At 44.9% G+C, this 21,776-nt stretch overlaps 1 protein-coding gene across 5 annotated transcripts in view; it reads left to right on the top strand.

Annotated features, from left to right (window-relative positions):
* LOC148514811 (uncharacterized) overlaps positions 1 to 18,613 on the top strand; it is a 188,347-nt gene extending 169,734 nt beyond the window's left edge. For 4 of the 5 annotated variants that reach the window (XM_088480937.1, XM_088480941.1, XM_088480940.1 and 1 more), the window contains 3 exons: positions 290 to 489; positions 15,507 to 15,616; positions 16,801 to 18,613. In XM_088480937.1, coding sequence (XP_088337063.1) covers positions 290 to 489; positions 15,507 to 15,616; positions 16,801 to 16,924 — 434 coding nt within the window. In that variant the 3' untranslated portion in view covers positions 16,925 to 18,613. The remainder of the gene's footprint in view (positions 1 to 289; positions 490 to 15,506; positions 15,617 to 16,800) is intronic. The other variant, XM_088480939.1, reaches the window with a different exon arrangement.
* Positions 18,614 to 21,776: the final 3,163 nt, after the last annotated feature.

Here is a 21,776-nt window from a genome sequence, read left to right on the forward strand (position 1 = left end):
ACTTTGTCTGTGGTTCTGGTACTGTAGCTTGAGAGAGGGCACACAGCTGCCTGAAACACCGCTGTACATTGTATGGATTTTTAATAAACACTTCAGGAGTGCCGTTTTTCTGCATTTATTTTTGTGTCCTGGTACCCTAATCTAAATGGTGGACCTTGGAGTGCCCATTTCTTTCAAAGTGATACTTTAAAGTAACTTTGCAAAACTCAAAAACTATAGCCAATGAATGCATTTTCTGTAAACATAAATACATGACTAATACAAATGATATGTTGATATTTGTGTACAGCAGATAAAAAAGATACAGCAAAAACAACAGAAAGCTCCTTACTGAAGTCTGCGCCGCCGCCACCATGTGAGGATAATTGGATCTGGTACAGTGGCAAATGTTACTTTTTCTCTATGCACCATGATACATGGACCAACAGCCAGAGTGTCTGTGTCTCATATAATGCATCTTTGGCAATTATTGACAACGAGAGTGAACTGGTGAGTATATGATGGTGTCTTGTGTGTATTGTGACTTGTAGGACACAGGGAAGTTATAGTATATTGGTGTTACATTATACTTAATTGGGTTTAGCAATTATTCTGATTATATCCTACAATATTTTTTTACTGTATTTTTGTTTTTTGCTGTTTCTTTAAATATGTGATGGTGGTAAGAATAAATCTGGGAGCCACTAAGATTGTAAAGTAATCATTAATTTAACTTAAAAATTTGTTCTCATTAAAATTTAAAGCTGGTTACATACTTGTCCATTCCTCAGCGGATCAGACTCCAGATCAGACTGCTTATACAATCCTTCTGCAGACCTGGTGACAGATTCTACATCCAATCTATGTGTACACACTTGTCCAATTTTGTAGCAGATCTCCAATTTGCATCTGCTGAAACAATCTGCGGAAAGGATTGTATCACCATGCACACTCTTCCAATCTTTGGCACACCAACTGCCACTCACACACAAATTTACATAATATGGGGCAGAGCTACACTGCACAGCATGATCTGTGTAGGCAAAAAAAGGTTAATTAAAAAAGAAAGTGTGGGGTCCACCTGCCATCACATAAACCAGCCCCAAACTGGTCAGCCTCAGAAAGTGGAGACCCCCAAAAATAAAATCATGTCCCCCCTTCCCACGCAACAGCCAGCTCTGATCTGAAAGCCCAAGCTAATGTGCCGCACCCCTGGTGGCTGTGGGTGCAGGGCTCATGGCATACAAAATAGATATTTTTATTCTTTATGGGTAGCCTATGGGTCCCAGCAAGCATGCCCAGGCAATCTAGCACTTGTGGAACTGTAGGTTCCAGCATTCCCATACATAAAATGCTCGCTGGCACCTGTAGTCCATGTGTAAAGAAAATATTAAAATAAATACAGGACACTGATTGTTGTAGTAATTTATTAACCTGCACCTTCACCTGGTGGGCGACGGGCTTTAAGTTCTTTTACATGGCCGCCATCCCATAAAACTTCCAGTGTCTTCTGTCTACAGAAGCTCTTGCCTGCTCCTTCCTCTCTGTTGGACTACCATTTGCTGCCTTGCGCTGGCTAATAACAGCCAGCCCAAGTAGACAGGGCAATGATGCGGTGAGCCAAAGTGGGACACCATTTTTGAAATGGTATGCACCACCTTTGTGCCTATTGTGCAGCAGTCTAAGCCCACCATCACTGCCCTACTTTTGCTGCCAAACTCTGCAGTAATGGCTGATGGGGTCTGGATACTCCAAGATCCAGGCCCAACACTATGCCCACAGCCTGTGCTGGGCCATGCCGGACTGCAGCAACTGTTAATTTTCCAGCTGCCAGGCAGTGCCATTGATGCTGGCATGTGTTCAGTTGACAGCTGCTGCAAATGGTGTGCTGAGCTACCTAGACCGGAGATCGATCGCCAGCTCTGGTCTCAGCAGGCTACACACTGCAATGTCAATGATCGGGTCTCCTGGTTTTTAAGCATGTTCAAAAACCATTTGATCCGACCAGGATGCACAATATACAGTATGTAGGAATTACTGATTACCTATAAAGGGCACACATCCAATCTGCAGCCTGCAACACAATTTAAAGAAATTAGTAACCAGCAAACTAAAACCAGAAAGACGGGAAAAGAAACCTCACACACAAAGGGAAGAAAGGAGGGAAAGGATAACTTGGCCTGAGGTAGAAAATTGCCCAGACACCAATAGCTAATCAGGTTCCATGGTTCAGGGTAAAACAGGGAAAAATCCCTTGAGGTCACCACCGGGGATGGTGATGAGTGGCCACAGCTCCCAATTTAAAATAAAACAAACTAAAATAAGAAAGCCTGGAGGAGAAAACACAGACAAATGGAAGTTAATGCACATAGTGCTTGTAAGCATCAGACCACCAGTGACCGAGAGCCCTAATTTCCATTGCCAAAAACCCCAAGGATGCCACAGTTGTGGCAGCACCAATTTGAAAGCAATGAGTGCTGTAATCCTGAGGATGCAGACCAAGAGCCAAAAGACTGCACTGAAAGACCCACCAAAACTGGAATGCAGTCACAGGGGAACAATCCAAATGCACAAGCCAGGCACCTTCATATGAAGGCCAGCACCATAAATACGCTGAAGCCAAAGCCACCATAGAGATGCTATGATCCGGAATTGGAGTTAGTGTAATCCAGTGACCCCATCCCATATGGTCTGACTTAGAATGCCAGATTCTGCAAAACATAGCCTGAGCCACCGAGATGTGAGAGTGCAGCAATGAAAGGGCACCTGAGCATGAAGGGGGAACCATCTTGCTAATGCAAAATCAAAATCAACCAAACAGCGGACAGTAACTGAACAAGCGAACTAGGCACCTGCGATCCCGGGCGTGGGAACAAACCAGGCACAGCCCTTAAGAGCCCTCTGAATAAAAAAGCTATTAGTGATTAGTGATATCCCAACGAGAATGCAGTTGCAAAAAAATGAAATGCCAGCGAGCTTCTTAGCCACAAACGCCCTCAACGTCTCTGTAACAAACAGGCCCCACATAAATTATAGAAGCAAGCGATGCCTTTTCGCCAGGAATGCCTCACATTATGCCCACATGGAGCAACAGGCCCTGAACATCCCGGAGTGTGGCGTTAGCTCCTCCAATATGGCTGGATCACCTGCCAACAATGAGAGGGACACGTCACCCAAAGCAGAATCCAGTGGATCCAAAGCCCGAAACCGAGACCACTGGAATCTTGAAAGTGCATCAGCAATGCCAGGCAACACAATACCAGAAGAGCAAGCAAACGCATCATGGGCAGAGAAGAGGGTCTCTGCCAGTAATAGAAGGCACTACCACCAGGTTATCGCACGAAAAAACACTATGCTCTTGTTGTGGAGATTCCCCCAAAGTTCTAGCGTGAATATGATGGAGAAAAGATCCAAAACAAGAGGTTTCTGGTGAGGCCTTCAGCTACCTAGCCATCCGGCCGAGCCAAAGCACACCAAGAGCCCTCAAAGTAAGCCCCCAAACCTGTGGAACCTGCTGCATTGTAACCAGCTGTAGCTGCAAGTTGGATGTGAAAGAAGAGGGCCATATGAGCACTACTACAAGAAAGGTATCCCATTCCTGAAGGTCCCTTTGGAATTCACTGGAAAGCCTAATAAAATGGTGCAACCTGCCAATACCCGCCATGGCTTGTTCCAGCTTGCGACAAAACACCCAGACCATGGGGATCATGCAACATGCAAAAATGAACATTCCCAGTAAAGCATGTCCCTTCCTCAAAGTAACCTTCCCTGCAGCCAGCACCAAGAGGATGGCATTGCGCAAATCCCTAACCTTATCCACCTGCTGCCAACAACAGCATGCAACAGTGTCTAAAGCACTCAAATTTTGCGCAGGACATAGAACACCCCATGGACAGGCACCTGTTGATGTAATAACCATCTCCTAGTTTAAACCCAATAAACCTAAAGGCAAGAGGCAAGGGTGAAGAGGCAAGATGCAAAAGGCTGAGTCGATATCCAACTTACCCAGCAGGGCCCCCACTCCACAATTGGGGGCCCTTTTAATTGGGCATTGTTAAATGTGATGCAGCACCCTTAAGCAATGCCAGGAGTGGAAGGCTGGGAAACCAATGGGGCAGGCACTGTACTCTTAAGCTTGCCATACACCAGACCAAGTTTTCTCCAACCATCCAACTAGTTGGTTTGTTGGAATGAATATCCAGTAATGTAAGGGAGCAAATGACAATCAGCAATTTGCTACCAAACACCCGAAAACACAAAATTGGTCGTTCTGGCAAGTTAAATCTGTTTGATTTAAACAACTTGTCTGAAGAACGGCTTTCGTATGTTATCCGGTGTTTGGGAGCAAATGGTTGATTGTCATTTGCTCCCCTGCATTACCGGATTTCCATTCCAACCAACCAGGAAAGGAAATTTGGTCTAGTGTATGGCCAGCTTAACACAGCAATGGTTGTTCAGAGGATACCAAAGTCAGCTGTGTAACGTACAACCAGTCCTCAATATTCTTGCAGCCCAGGTCCATAATGGACATACTGTCCTGCTTACAACAAAACTAATTTTAACGGTGCCATATCACGCTGCAAGAGCGATAATGCCCATGAGTCAAATGCAAATGGCGAATAAAATACATGAGTTCTCCAGTAGGCAACTCAGGATGACAAGCCGAGAACATACAGATATCATCAAGCCAATTTGCGTAGGGCTTGTAGGAGTCCTCACCGATACCCACTTCCATTTGGCGGCCGCCAAGGCCTTACGTGCTTCGGATGGCAAGGCAAATATATCTACATACTGCCCCCCATGGATATGATCCCTCTTATGGGCATGCAGAACCCACAAAATCGATGTGTTTGCACAGTGAACCACGTGCCCCACAGAAGCCCCTTCCTCAAGGCTGTTACTACTACTACTGTGCCGATGCCTCCAGTGCAGGAGCATATCTATAATGGGTCCAGGGGGGCCCTCACCGCACTCCCTGCACCCAAATTTTATAATACTCACCTCCCTGAAGTCCCACGTCAGCTGACAGTAGCCCTGCATAAAACACCTGTAAAGCGTCATTTTTCCCAGTGACCTGAGCATGCGCAGTAGACTCTGGTCACAGACTAGTGCCCAGAGTCTACTGCTGCAGTCAGTCCACTGCCAGCCGCTGGGGAGAGAGGAGGGAACCCCAGATGGGGAATGCACACAGGCCCCCTCCTCTCTTAATACGCCCCTGCTCCAGCGCGAACACCTCATGGAGCGACAGCTGCAGGAATCCTTGCACCGGATATGCCGCAAGCTCCCCGAGTTGCCACTAGATGTGGAGTACAGCAAATGGTCAGACTCTGTGAAACATAAAGCAGGAGAATGCTCACCTGAAACACCAGAAGCCACAGGCGCAGGTCTTGGACAGAACAGAAGATCCTGGAACCTGTGGCTCGACCACGTCCTGCTTAGTGACAGCACTGGCATCTGAAACAAAAGAAACAGTTATATATATATGGTTATAGAGTGAAACCGCATGCTTGGTCTAACTGGGTAAACAATGAGGGGAGCTGTGCATGCATGTCATCCACTAGTACCCCTGCTTGATTGCCCAGAAATGGCATGAGAGCCCCCAAAACCATCACTAGCAGGCCTGCAGTGGACACAAAGTCCCCTGACAGACTCCCTGCGATGTTCCAAATCTAGTGGGACATGAACCCACAGGGACAAGCTGCCTGGACATGGACGTACATTTTAGTAGTGGGCCACAAGAGATGCAGCGCCATGGGGGCAGGACATGGGGGCAGCAACACGAGGGTACAGAGAAAGCAGTGGAAAAGACACAGGAAGGATGGAAAAAGCAGGAAGCAAGAAGCAGATAGATGGACAAGCAGCCAGAGGGAAAGACAAAGCAGAAATAACCGCAGGGGCAGAAGGAAAAAGAATAATAAAGAGTAAACACTTAACTGCAAGTGCAGAGCCAAGAAGCTGTGACCGTTCCTGCTAGAAAAAGACAGCAAAAGAGGCAGAACCCTGCCTAACACAGCACTAAGAACACTCCACCCCTTGCAATAAAGAACAAGCACCCTATTGGCTGATCCTAAGCCTAGCAACCAGTGGTGTAAATAGAGCATTTGGAGCCCAGAGCAAGTAAAAAAATGGGGCCCCAACAAGTATGTGCGCAAACTGAAAAAGTGGGCATGGCTACATGCCACAAGGGGTGTGGCCACTGAAAATGGGGGCGAGTCAACATGACACCACAGTTTCTTGTCACTCTGGGAACATTTCTTTCCATTCAACAAGCACCTTAATGCCCCCAGTAGTAGTGCCCCTCTTGCAATGTCCATTGTAGTAGTGCTCCTTATGTAGTCCCCCTTGTAGTAGTGCCCCTTATACAGTGCCCCCAGTAGTGCACCCTTATGCAGTGCCCTCAGTAGTGCCCCTTATACAGTGCCCTCAGTAGTGCCCCTTATACAGTGCCCCAGTAGTGCCACTTATACAGTGCCCCCAGTAGTGCACCCTTATACAGTACCCCCTACGCAGTGCCCCCAGTAGTGGTCCCCCCTATGCAGCGCTCCCAGTAGTGTCCTTTATGCAGAGGCCCCAGTAGTGTTCCCCCCTATGCAGTGCTCCTTATACAGGGCCAGTAGTAGTGGTTGCTCTATTCAGTGCCCCTTTCACATATAGAAGACACACAGAAAAAACCCAAAACACTTACCTGAATCTCCGCTCCTGCGCCTGCTGCCGTCCGCTCCGCCGTCCTCCCACTCGTCACTATGAGAGAGACGTAATGATGTCTCTCCCATCACCCACAGTGGGAGCTAGAAGGCGAAGCTCATAAGTGAGCTCCAGCCCAGCTCCGGCCTTGGATGCAGCAGCCAATGAGAGTCTGCCTGACTCTCATTGGCTGCTAAAACAAACACACCACCGCCGAGTAGTACGAGTGTGGTCCGCAGTACACTGACTTGAAACCACTGTCCTGGACAATGCCGACAGCCATGGTCCAGGACAGTGGTTTCAAGTCAGTGTACTGACTGCCGATCCCACAGCACCCAAGGTATGTGCCCTGCTCGACCCCCCCCCCACGTTATGCCACTGCCAGCAACTAAAATTAACTCCTCACTGCCCTACTGATTCTGTCTGGGGGTTTAAATTATTATTCCTAATGCCGTCGGTATTCATTCTGGTGCTTTGATGTGCATTTAGGAAACTAAAGCTTGATAAATTGCATGCTCTTTACTTTTGTTGTTGACTACTTGCCATACAACGCCCCACTGGGTCCTCAGTTCCCACTTGAAAGGCCATTCTGATTATTGATGTGTAGTTTGAGGTATTTATTACCTGTAATTTGGAGAAAATAAAAAGTGTGCTCTTTATTCTAGGCTTGCTAAGCTGCTAGTAAAGGTGAAATGGGGGCAACTCGACTAGCTTGCACATGCATCTCCTCTGCTTATGCAGACAATAATAGCAAAGTTCTAGCATCAAAACTGGAAATTTTGGCTTCATAGAGTTAGTAAAAGATGCACAAACAACAATCCGTACATGTGGTGCCCCAGTGTAGTGGGTATGTAGTGTAGAACTGGGAAGTTCCTGTCCTTGGTCAGCTTGTCACCTAAGATACTCTCTTGCTGTACCACACCTCAGCAGAGAAGTGAGGTCAATACCGAGGACAGACACAAAGGGCGAAATTCAATTCAACGCAAATTGAATAGCACCAGGAGGGAGCTCCAGGAGCTATTCAATTCAGTGCGCTATTATGTCGGAGAATGCCGGTTCTCGTGACCTAACATACGCCTCGCTAAGCAGAAAAACAGCTGTGCGTCCGGCACTTTTGTCAGTTTTCTTTTTGCATCCCCAGGGGGGTACGAGAAGAAATCCTTAGCCCACCCAAACACCGCGCTGAATTGAATAGCTTCGGGAGCTCCCTCCCGCAGCTTTTAAACATTGCATTGAATTGAATTCCCCCCAAAGAGATATGATTTGGGTGGTATGTAAAATAGCTTTGATATTTATTCTGCAACCAGTATGTCTGTAAGATCAGTGCAGCTTAATTATTCATGAATAAAGGTACTGTTAACATATTTAAATAGACCTTGCAATAGTATGCATTACCATTATTCACAGGCATTTAGTTCAGTAGAGATAAACATTTCCAAAATACAATTAACAGATGTGTCCTAAAATACTAAAGTAAAATGCAATATCTTTCAATCTCCAAAACACTATAGGACTATAATCATATATTATATCTTAATAATGGCGAGGTTCACAGCACACACTTACTCAGACAGGAAAGTTAGTAGGTTACACTAATGTCCAATATGCAATAACCATCAACAAGGTCCTTGTAGGAGTTCCTAATAAATTGATGTTGTGTCCGGTTGGTGCATGATGAAACTTTCTTACACTGTCTAGCACAGAATTACAGTTTTGACACAGGAGCATAACACTTGGGGGTAAATTTACTAAGAATCGTGTTTGGTCAAGATTGCATTCCCATGCGAGTTTCCCCTAATTTGGCAACTGGGAGATTTACAAGGTGGCAAGGGGGGATGTAGTCAGCATCCCGGCATGCGGGATGCCGACGGTTTGAATACCGGCGCTGAAATCCCGACAGGTCAGGATCCCGGCACCAGTATGCCGACCTCCGGCAACCCAAAGGTAAGTATCGGGGTATTAGGGAGAGGTTAGTGTTAGGGTGTGGGTTTAGGGTCAGGCACTAGGGGGAAGGTTAGGGTTAGGCACCGGGGAGGAAGGGTTAGGATTAGGGTGCGGGGAGGGGGAGGTTAGGTTTAGGCACTAGGGGGAGGTTAGGTTTAGGCACCGGGGAGGGAGGGTTAAGATTAGGGTGCGGGGAGCGGGAGGTTAGGTTTTAGGCACCGGGGAGGGGGTGTTAGGTTTAGGGTGCAGGGAGGAGGAGGTTACGCTTAGGCACTATGGGCGTAGGTTAGGGTTAGGCACCTTCATTCCCTATGGGTGTCGGGATTCTGGCTGTCGGTATTCTTACCAGCGGCAGGACATAGATAAGAAAATGGAGAGAGAGGTATCAACTATTTAATAGACAAAAAAAAATTAATATATATATATAAATATATAGAGTCAGGTCCATAAATATTGGGACATTGACAGAATTTTCATATTTTGGCCTCTATTCACCACCACAATGGCTTTGAAATGAAACAAACAAGATGTGATTTAACTGCAGACTTTCAGATTTAATTTGAGGGTAATTACATCCAAATCAGGTGAACGGTGTAGGAATTACAACGGTTTCTTAATGTGCCTCCCACTTTTTAAGGGGCCAAAAGTAATGGGACAAACTAAACAATCCTAAATCTAACTTTCACTTTTTAATACTTTGTTGCAAATCCTTTGCAGGCAATTGCAGCCTGAAGTCTGAAACGCATAGACATCACCAGACGCTGGGTTTCATCCCTGGTGATGCTCTGCCAGGCCTCTACTGCAAATGTCTTCAGTTCCTGCTTGTTCTTGGGGCATTTTCCCTTCAGTTTTGTCTTCATCAAGTGAAATGCATGCTCAATCGGATTCAGGTCAAGGGATTGACTTGGCCATTGCATAACATTCCACTTTTTAGCCTTAAAAAACTCTTTGGTTGCTTTTGCAGTATGCTTCGGGTCATTGTCCATCTGCACTGTGAAGTGCCGTCCAATGAGTTCTGAAGCATTTGACTGAATATGAGCATATAATATTGCCCAAAACACTTCAGAATTCAATCTGCTGCTTTTGTCAGCAGTCACATCATCAATAAATACAAGGGAACCAGTTCCATTGGCAGCCATACATGCCCACGCCATGACACTACCACCACCATGCTTCAATGGTGAGGTGGTATGTTTTGGATCATGAGCAGTTCCTTTCCTTCTCCATACTCTTCGCTTCCCATCACTCTGGTACAAGTTGATCTTTGTCTCATCTGTCCATAGGATGTTGTTCCAGAACTGTAATGGCTTTTTTAGATGTTGTTTGGCAAACTCCAATCTGGTCTTCCTGTTTTTGTGGCTCACCAATGGTTTGCATCTTGTGGTGAACCCTCTATATTCACTCTTGTGAAGTCTTCTCTTGATTGTTGACTTTGACACATATACATCTACCTCCTGGAGAGTGTTCTTGATTAGGCCAACTGTTGTGAAGGGGTTTTTCTTCACCAGGGAAATAATTCTTTTGTCATCCACCACAGTTGTTTACCGTGGTCTTCCGGGTCTTTTGGTGTTGCTGAGCTCTCCGGTGCCTTCTTTCTTTTTAAGAATGTTCCAAACAGTTGATTTGGCCACACCTAATGTTTTTGCTATCTCTCTGATGTGTTTGTTTTGTTTTTACAGCCTAATGATGGCTTTCTTCACTGATAGTGACAGCTCTTTGGATCTCATATTGATAGTTGACAGCAACTGATTCCAAATGCAAATGTCACACCTAGAATCAACTCCAGACCTTTTACCTGCTTAATTGATAATGAAATAATGAGGGAATAGCACACACCTGTCCATGAAATAGCTTTTGAGTTGATAGTCCCATTACTTTTGGCCCCTTAAAAAGTGGGAGGCACATATTGAAACTGTTGTAATTCCTACACCGTTCACCCGATTTGGATGTAATTACCCTCAAATTAAATCTGAAAGTCTGCAGTTAAAGCACATCTTGTTTGTTTCATTTCAAAATCATTGTGGTAGTGAATAGTGGCCAAAATATGAAAATTATGTCAATGTCCCAATATTTATGGACCTGACTGTGTATATATATATATACTGTATATAGGGACAAACTCCCACAACTGTGATGGAGAATGTTGGTGGTGCTCTCCAGGGTTAACAGCAATATCATCAAATATAGTTAGAGTATCCTCATAGAAAGAGACCTGCAAGAATACCTAAAGGGAATAACCCTTTGTGGGGGCACTGCTCGAAAAGAATATGTAACAAATGAAAAGTAATTAAAACATAACTTTTAATATATACATGTCAGATAATGTCAGGCTTGTATAGCTCGAATGTTATTCTTCACAGGAAATTCATACCCTAGACCAGTGGTTACCAAACGTTTATGAATCATGGCGCCCTACAGTATCAGCATTGTTTTCAGGGCACACCTAAGTTTAAGTTTGTTAGTGAGAAATTTAGAAAAAAATGAAGTAAAGTGAAGTAAATTGTGATTAACTGTCATCCTTAGGTTCAATTATATGGTGGTGAACAGGTTTGAACTTCTGTTTGCACACATATTTACATAACATTGGCCATAAATAATATGATTTGGTGCTGGACCACCATCCTGAGGCACCCCTGCAAGTGTCCTGAGGCACCCCAGGGTGCCATGGCGCACAGTTTGGGAATCACTGCCCTAGACTCAAACACCAAAGTTAGTAAAAATCAATTAAAGGCGTATGTGAGTATCAACACTGTCTATAAATATTAGTAGATATACTAAATCCAAAGGAAAATAAGAAATAATAGTATTATTAATTAAAGAGTATAATTAAAGGCTAATTCGAACAATATTCTTAGCGCGGTGAAAATTGTCAGGTAATATTTTAGTCTCACAAGACATATACATGTGAGATCATGGTAGGACAGAAAAAATATACTCCATGTATGGATTAAGGCATTAACAATTTTTTGTGGTGGTTGGACAAGAAATATCTATCATTCATCCAAATTGTTCATTCACACTCAAAAATCGCTGTATGCAGCAAACTGCATAATCACGGAAAAAAACTAATTCTTGTGAGCAGAATTTCTGTAAACCCCAAGTACAGGTATGGATCAGTAACATCAGTGGGAAAACTTACTGGATTCCTTATTAATTTAAAACTGCAGGTCTGCAGTAAATCATCACTTATTCAATACCAGACGCATACATGTAATCGGTATGCGGTCAGGAAGCCGGCGGTCAAAATGCCAACCGCTGGCTTCCCAACAGCATAATCCCGGAAAGGGATTTAACATAGGCGTCGAAATACCGACGCCTATGTTGATCCCGATGCCGGAACACCGACCCCTGCCATGTCGATTGTCCGCGTTGGGTAAGTATAAACTTAGCCAGGGGATGGGGGGTTAGGTATAGGGACCCCCGGGGGGATTTAGGGTCAGGCACCCCCCCGGGGAAGGTTAGGGTTAGGCTAGTAAAAGGGGGGTAAGGGTTAGGCACTAGGGGGGGATGTTAGGGTTATGCAACCCCCCCTGGAGGGTTAGGTTTAGGGTGCGGGGAGGGTGGTTAGGTTTAGGCATCCCTGGGGGGAGGTTAGGGTTAGGCACTAGGGAGGGGGTTAGGGTTAGGCACCCCTAAAGGAGGGTTAGGATTAGGGGGGGAGAGGGTTAGGGATAGTTAAAATACTCACCCGTCGGGGTCTTCACACTTCTGTCTTCCCGGCGTCATTATTACATCCGCCGGGTTTACGACCAGTGGGATGTCATACCGATTCCATGTAATCTATACGGGATGTAGTTATGAGACCGGAGGCCGCTATGCCGCCAGTCTCAATAACAACAGATCCCGACAAGGGACTCGAGATAGGCGGCGAAATACAGATGCCTATCTTAATCTCGATGCCGGAGCACCAGCTTGAACGAGATAAGTCTGGGGCGCCCTTAGCATTAGCTGGGGGGGGGCGGAGGGTTAGGTTTAGCGACTGTAGCAGGGTCAGGGTTAGGTTTTGGGGGGGAGGTTAGGGTTAGGCACCCCTAGGGGGGAGGGTTAGGCACCACTTGGGGGGGGGGTTAGGCATTAAGGAGGGAGGGTTAGGTTTAGGCACGAAGGGGGGTGGGGTTTGGTTTAGGCACTAACGGGGAGGGTTAGGGTGTGGGGTGGGGAGGGTTAGGGTTAGGCTACAAGAAGGGAGGTTTGGGGAGGGAAGGGGGGAGGGGAAGTATACCGCTGTCAGTTTTCTGACAGGAGGCAGCCCGACAGACAGCGTTACATACCGATTCCTCCTATACACATTGTTACAGCAGATGTACATGTTATCACAGTGTAAGAAATCGTTGTTATTCTGCACTCTGGTGTATAATGTTACAAGAATCATCTATTGGTCTCAATTTAGCAGTCAGAAATTGACAAAATACAAATATCATAGGAGATATATGTCGTAGACATCACATAATGCATAACACATAATAGTCGTGAGGTACAGCGCTGTCGGGATATTGTACATCAGTTTGCAATAGCGTGTATACACGTTAGATGCCCTATGTCCTAATTAGCACATTTTTCAAATTTCAAAAGCTATATAAAGAGGAGAAGATTAATTACTGCTCACTGAAGAAGGAAACTAGCAAAACAAACTTCTAGCAGAACAAGTTATGTGGTGATTTCATGAGATAAATAGACAAATGACGTAATCATGAATATATAAACAGTTCAGACGTCTCTGATAAGCTCATAATTCAAGTGTATGCAGATAGTAAAGTTGTACGGTCATGGTCAAATCCCCAAAACTGGATGTGTGCTAAAAAGCAGTGAACAAGCAGTATGAGGGGGACAGAGACACGGCGGTAACAAATAGATGAAAGATTGGTCACTTCTGCTGTCCATGTAGGAGTTAACCGGCTGGGTCCCTGATTCTCATCTGGTCCGACGGAGCAATACTGTGTGAGTGACTAACGAGGAGAAGAAGAATAGCTATGTGTTACTGTATCAGCAGAATCAACAGGGTTCTCCAATAGCCAGAAAGCGGGAGTTCCTGTCTGCACCTACGGGAACTGTAGCTGGACGCGCGTTTCACCCTCTGTCAGTGCGTTTCACCCTGTGTCACCCTGTGTCAGCGGGGCTTGTTCACCAGTAATCAGCCTAACCTGCTGGTGCCTCAGTCTGGGCTGAAATAGCTGTATTGAGCCTATCACGTTGCAAACATGCAGAATTATTTTTCTTTCCTGCCATGATCTCACATGTATATGTCTTGTGAGACTAAAATAATACCTGACAATCTTCACCAAGCTAGGAGTATTGTTCTAATAAGCCTTTAATTATACTCCTTAATCAATAATACTATTATAATTTGTTTTCCTTTTGGATTTAGTATATCAACTAATGTTTATAAACAATGTTGATACTCACATATGTCTTTATTTGATTTTTACTATCTTTGATGTTTGAGTCTAGGGTATGAACTTCCTGTGAAGAATAACATTCGGGCTATACAAGCCTGACATTATCTGACATGTATATATTAAAAGTTATATTTTAATTACTTTTCATTTGTTACATATTCTTTTCGAGCAGAGTCCCCACAAAGGGTTCTTCCCTTTTGGTATTCTTGCCTTCCTGTGAGGATACTCTAACTATATTTGACTTGGAGATATACTAAAGGCAAACACGAATGTAAAAAACTATCCCGCACAGAAATAGATGACGCAAACATGCAAGTAGAAAAATGTAAAAAAAAATGGGCATGTGGTCACCCCCAAAAGCATAACCATCCCCTGACCTCTGAGCCCCTTCTGGTACTGGAAATTCAGGGGAAAAATGGCGTGGATTTCCCCCTTATTTTCAGTGACCAGCACCAAGCTCAATCAGCTGGGGGGTAATGCCATAGCAGGGACACACATCACAGGGAACCCCTGCTATAACATTAACCAGCCCCAAACTAGTTTCCCAGCCCTGGGATTTTGTGGAATGTGGGATTTCCCCCCAAAAGAGGTCTTCCCTCCTAAGAATACCCCAGGCTGGCATAAAGCCCATGATGTGTGTCCGCTATGGCAAGTCTCTGCCCTCACCCAATGAACGGTTCCCCCCATTGACTTAAATGGTGGAAATGAACTTTAATAACCCCATGGTTCCCACCACTGAAGTCAATGGAGGAACCGCTCATTGGCTGAGAGGCGGAGGTTCGCCTCTCTCAGCCGATGAACGCTTATCCAACGCATTTTTATGGGAAACTCAGCAGCTGGAGCATCATTTGTGAAATACCGTCCTTAGAGGGCAGTACTAAGTCCGTGGGGTTGAGTGTCCATTTTATTGTTTGCGAAGACCTTGGATGCCTACATGGAACAAAGAGGACCTGAACAAAAGAGGTTGGTGAGTATGTTTTTTTTTTACAGGTAGCGCTATTGGATTCTACTGGACAAGGGGACAAACCAGCGTTAGGGACAAGGTAAGTATGTAATATTAATGTGTAATAAAAGGCTTAGCCTATGGTGGGTGTGTTTAATATTTCTTTTACAGGAGGATCAGCGGCACTAGCAGGCCCTTAATGCCCCGCATGCTGGTACTTGTAGTTCCACATGTAGTACATGCTGCGACGGCAGGGGGATGGGCAATAGTTTAATTGGAATTACCCAGTGATGCACTGCAATGTGTCCCACCCGGGTCAGTCACAAAAGCCGTGATACACTGCAGCTTGTACAGTACCCTTCTATAGTGAACGGCACCAGCACTATAAGCCCTACGCACCTGCAATAGTGAGCGTGGCTACAAAGCAGTGGTACCCACAAAGGATCTCCCAGAATCCCCTGCGGTCCTGTCCGAGCCTGAGTCCATGTTATGAGTTTGTACAAAATATTATAATTATGTGTATGCTCTCCACTCAAACATGTGTATTTTCTTCCTGGCAGAAATTTCTGAAAAGATTCACGGACAAAGTCTATCACTGGATTGGACTATATTGGGATGATTTTAATAATGGCTGGACTTGGACTAATGGAACATTATACACTGAGGAGCTGTGAGTTTTTCCTCATTTTTCAATCTGTAAAATTGGCGATGATAATCAGTTGGACGATACCCATAGTAACTTAGCTTCATTGACAATGTTACTGGGGGATGCTGTAATGGGACCACTCCATCTGCTCGGGACTACTCCCCTCCCCCCCTCTGGGACACAGACTACTCACCTGGGTGGCCCAGGTGATTAGTCTATGACCCAGAGAAGAGAGTGCAGTCCTTAACCTGGCAGGAAGAGGGCCCCTGCGGCACCCCCTGTTCCGGCTCCTGCGTACACCTATGGTAATTATGTCATACTTGCACACTTTTCTGGAATTTTCGGGAGACTTTCAAATTTGTGGTAGAGTCTCCCAGCCCTCAGGTAAGTGGACAAGTCTCCCATATCCCAGCGCTTTCCGAGTAAAGTGGGCGGGATAAGGCAACAGATGACGTGATTCATTGTGAATCGCAGTCATTGCAGCCCCACCCCCTGCGACATTTGGTAAAATTTGTGGCAAACCATTGAGGCATACAGCCCAGCAATGATGTGATCTGCCCCAACCCTTTCACCTGGACCTTCCTATCCCAGAAACTGATATACACCTAGCCTCAATAGTCCATACGGCGAGAGAAACCCGTGGGGCAACTGAGCCGCACCGAGCGGTGTACCGTAGTTACTTTTTTGTTTAAATTTTGCATTCACATCGCAAACACAGCAAAACACCCTTCACAGTGTACTAGAGACACCGGGCTGTGACTTTAACCGCCCAGGAATTAGTTATACACATGTACAAAGTCGCAGATGAAGCACAATGGAACACAGCGATAGAAAAAGCCACGTCTGCTACATTGCAACACCTCGTATGCAGATTCAGACTCAGTCGCACACAGATGTACAAATGTCGCACATCACATCGGTCAGCGCAGTCTAGCAAAGTAGTTTTGTCCCTTCCAGTAGTTTTATTTGTGCATATAAGATGCTCAGCGCGTCAGAGGGGCTGTTTGGCGCGATTGAAGCCGCAGTGTCTGTGAGGACACATCCGCAGGACTCCATCAGCAATGCATTCTGTCATGCTATGGTTACTGGGAATAATGAATCTTGAATTCGATATAAAATATTCATATTTGTTCACACCCCATACTTTACAGTGCAGACCGTGCGATGCATTATATCATAACACAATACTGCCTTTTGTTTTTCTACAGATTTGCAATCCAGACTGCGTCAGCAGTTTTTAATAGATCCAAATGTGTTTGCCTGAATTATGAGGATGTTAAAAGTGAGAACAGAAAATATAAAATGAAATCGGTTTGTTCTAGAAGAAACTGACGTTTCAGACATGAGTGAGGATGGCTGATATGCTCCACTGTCCACAGGATTCCTTGAGCTACAGGAGATAACCGTCCTCCCCTTGTGACGAAACTAGTGGATAACTCTGCACAAATAATGGATGATGATCAGAGAACTTTGTACCCTTTTATTTTCCCCAGATCCCCAAGGTCAGAAAGATGAGGGTCTCTATCATGTAAAACCAAGTGCAGTTTGGCATAGCATGGATTGTCCCCAGACTTCCTGCTCTCCTGCCTCATCCAATATTACATCCTGTTACTGCAGTCACTGTACCTGTGACAGGTCATCATCCATTACATAACATTTACCAAGACCAGGGAATGAGTTGGTGTTTGCTCAGCCCTTCGGGTGCATCTATCCTAGGTACAGTCTACACTACACTTTCAGCCCAGCTTACACTTGTGGAAGGTGCCACCAGACCTGTTTATCAAGGGCTTCCTGGAACGGAGTGTAGGTGTCAGACTGAGAGGTTGGACTTACCCAGAGTCTCAAACTAGTGTTACATCTGGAGCCGACTGGATACTGTACCTGGTGATCTGCATCTTCCATATTCCATGTTGCGCCTGATTAGACTCTGAACTGTGGCTGATGGGAGTTTCTTTACAATATCATAGGCAAACTGGCTTTAGCTGTGCCCCCTGGCTGGACCTGGACCAGTTCCTCCACCACTGGATGGTGTTTCATTTAGCTTCTGTTTTTGTTTTCCGTTCTTGAGTATCTGATATTCTCTTGAGAAATGCTGGTGCTGCTCCTAATTTCCAGTGCGGTGCACCTCACATATTACAGGTTCTGCTATAACAGCTGATGAAGCCGCTGATAGCCGTGCTGGCAGGTGGGGAAACGCGTTAAGGATACACTTTGCTGCTAACTATTGCACACCAGCTGGTATACACCTCTCTGGAGAATATGCAGCAGGGTTTCTTCATCCAGACACACAGAGCATGGATACAGAATATAGTGTGCTGTACTGTTTGCTTATATGAACAGAATGGAGGTACATTATCAGTTAGCATTCTGTTTTTTGGCTACATCAGACATTGCCTGGCCAGGAATGAGAATCAGTGGAAATCTTCGCACCACTGAGCCCAGTTGGGGAAGTCCTGTGAGTATACAGAATATTTATGCATGGACTGCTTTAATAAAGCCTGCTTTTTTTTGATCCAACAAAATATCTGCTTTGTGACTGGAGGATAGGACTGCTTCTGCTTAACGCAATACTAACTGGAGGATAAGACTGCATCAACTTAATATAATGCTAACTAAAGGGCTCCATACACGGTGCGATATGCACCTTGCGATGCGACGGCCAATCCGATGGCCGACATATCAGGCGGTCCCCACACACAAAGCAATCGGGTGGCCGACAGCCTGATATGCCGATCCCCTGCCCGCATAGCGCTGCATGGGATCGTACATCGCTCCCCCAGATCAACTGAAAATGCAGAATGATCTGGAGGAGCAATGTACGATCCCACGGGAGTGCGCGCTGGCCGATATCATACCCACAAACGGTACGATATAGCAGCGATATCATTCCAATCCATCGGATTGGCTGCTACAGTATATTGCATCGTGTACGGGGGCCGTAACACTGCTTCTTGACTGGAACATATATATATATAAACATATGTCCTGATTGGCATTATTAGTCTTATAAGATTGGCAGTATTGCGGGTCATAAGATAATATTATCCTATAGCTGTAGTAGAGATATATATTATTTTCATTTTTTTCTATATTTTTTATCATATTGGTTTCATTAATGAACGGCCAATGTGATCATATTTGCTATATATATATATATATATATATATATATATATATATATGTATATATATATAGAATGTCTAATTTATATATATTTTTTTATTAAATGTAAGATCTCATTTCACTTACGCAACCTTGTTTCTTTCTAGGGTTTTATATCAGTCTGACACACACACACACACATACACACACACACACACACACATACACACACACATACACACACATACACACAAACACACACACACACACACACACACATCTCTATATTCCTTTTATCCTATAGGTTTGCTGACCTGGTAGTTGGAGGTACTAGTTTACCTTCAGGGTATTAGATATACCATAGTTGGTTCAAGTATATAAGGTGGGAAAGGCTTCTTTGATTTGATCTTACGTAGTTTATGAGGTTTATCTTCCTCTAGTTAGCATAATAGGTTTAGTTATTTTTTTAGCTTGTAATACTAAAACCAGGATATACTAAAAGAAAAATGGGGTAAAAACCCGGTTTTCAGGTTTTTACCGCCGAACCTGGGAGTACCTCATGTTGTGTACCCTTATATATATGTCAGCATGTTACCCCATGTTGAAAGTCACTTTGTATAAAAATATCTATATATGTTGATGGACATTTGAATGCATTTATTGGTGTAAATGGCAGGTTGGACATTCCTTTTAATTACATTGAGCCCTTATGGTACTCTGTTCTAGTGCCATTAATAGACTTTTGCAAGGACCCCCACAGCCAGAATGTGTTGGTCCCTTCCAACAGCTCAGCTAATCCAGCAAAGCGGGGGTCTTGAGGCAGGTCCCTCTGGACCTTAGAGGGGAACCCTGCATGCCCTAAGTGACCACCAAGCAGCCTATGGAAGATGGGAACTGCGGCACCCGAGCCCGACGGGAAGGGAGCCAGCACGTGCAGGGGACCCGAAAAGAGGATATAAAAGGGACTGCCCAGCAGACCGTTGCGGAGTCCTGAGAGAGCGTTGTGTGAGTTCAGTGGCGGCGGTGGTCACTGGTCAGCGCTGAGTGATCAGCATCGCAAGTGGATCTGTCTCCCCATACCTTTTTCCCCCTCTATGCCCATGTGGATGGTAACACTGGAGCGGTCACATGGTTAAAACATCACAGAGGTCCTTTCTCCAAATAGGACCTAGCAGCAACCATGCCCTGCATGCATACCTTCCGGAGTCAGTAGCCCGGGGAGGTGGTAGGGAGGAGGATCTGGGCAGGCTTTCCCCTCCTAGAGGCCGGCAGCAAGGCGGAATTTAGTCCCACAAGGCAGAGCGTGGGCGGCATTATGAGAAGCAGACCCTCCTCAGTGGGTGGCACAGCATGAGACAGGCTGGCTGATCTGTTCGGAATCTGGACGAGGGGAGAGCAGAGACTTCTGCAGTGATGGACAGCTGCTTTAGGACAGCTAGGTCAAGCATCAGAGTGAGGTGTGTAATAAATTGTCTAACACAGCCCTGCATTACAGTTCTACACTCCAGCGACAGCCCGAATAAATTGCTAGTCTCAGAGGACAGTGAGCAGGATAGCTAACCTAACCATTATAGGTACCATTTCTGCCATCCACATTAAAAGACTATTTTCATTCAGTAGCAGGTGCTAAAGAGTGGGAAAAGTAAATACTGCAGCAGATACCAATTGAACGCTTAAATAATTCAAGAGTCACTAGATTGCTAATGTCATTAGTCTGCTAACCATCCTCATTTAATTAGCAAGTGATAATCGACGAAGAAGCTAGTGTTTCATTCTATGGCTATAACTTTTACTCTTACCCCGGGCAACAAGTTGTAAAAATCATACAGGAAGATTTAACAATGCCTATCTGGGAATAAGGATATGATTACAGCACTGTGTACACCTGTAGAGAATCAGCCGGAGGGGTTGTTTACATGCACTCAGGAGTTTGGGAATCTAAACAAACTGAATTTAGGTTATCTTGAATATTGTACTTGTTTAATGTATTTGGGAATGAGTTATTGGTTATTCTTATCAACTGTGAGGGATGTAAGTATCTAGTTTTCTTTGTTATGGTAAATTCCATGACAATATTCTACCTAATTGATATTACTGTACATGTGTTTTTATGGATCAAACCCATTTATTTATAGTTTCACTTTTGTTAAAGCGTGATTCACTACCATATATGTATTAAAAGGATATTGTCATTTTCCACCTGTTGGTTGTTACCTATTGTGATATTGTCTGTTAAATAAATGATAATTTGTTTTTGAAACCAAACTATTGCCTGTATATACCTGCACCCTCCTTACCTCTCTGAACCAAGAAGCAAGAGCCTCACATCTGGTAAGAACAGAGACTCCGCACCGCTCAAATTACTCAACTGGTTGGGGTGTTACATTCCGCTTTCTTTTTGGTGTATACCTGTTGCTTTATTTCTCCACCTTTGCATGTTTGTCTCCCTTTATCCCCTTATACCCTCCTTCTAATCCTCATTTGCGCCCACTACACAGTTTCCTCTTGCACCACACCTCGTATTCCCCCGCCTTCCGTTCTCTCCTGTTGACACCTTTCCATCCTCCACTCTCGTCTGAATTAGAAGCAGTATGCGGCTGTGGTCATTGGTCCCCTGATTTTGCCAGGTGGCCGTTGTATACCATTACAAGCTGAGGGCAGACATTGGTCATACCACCTCCAGGGCATCGTGCCCTGGGAGATGGCACTAGCTGCACTACCCTCACTCTAGCCATAATACCAGATAATCTCTACCCTCGCTATGGCCATAATACCAGATAATCCCTACCCTCGCTATGGCCATAATACCAGATAATCTGTACCCTCGCTATGGCCTTAATACCAGATAATCTCTACCCTCGCTATGGCCATAATACCAGATAATCTGTACCCTCACTCTAGCCATAATACCAGATAATCTCTACCCTCGCTATGGCCATTTTACCAGATAATCTCTTCCATAATTCCCTGTGTGTGATACTGAAGCTTGCCTGTTCTATCTATGTTGTAATGCAGTATTTGTATTTTAGATTGCTGTTCTTTGTGTTAGACGGCCTTCTCTGGACTCACAGTTGGACTATGG

This window comes from Taudactylus pleione, unplaced genomic scaffold, assembly GCF_031769625.1.
Source record: "Taudactylus pleione unplaced genomic scaffold, aTauple2 ptg000258l, whole genome shotgun sequence".
Lineage (NCBI taxonomy): Eukaryota > Metazoa > Chordata > Amphibia > Anura > Myobatrachidae > Taudactylus > Taudactylus pleione.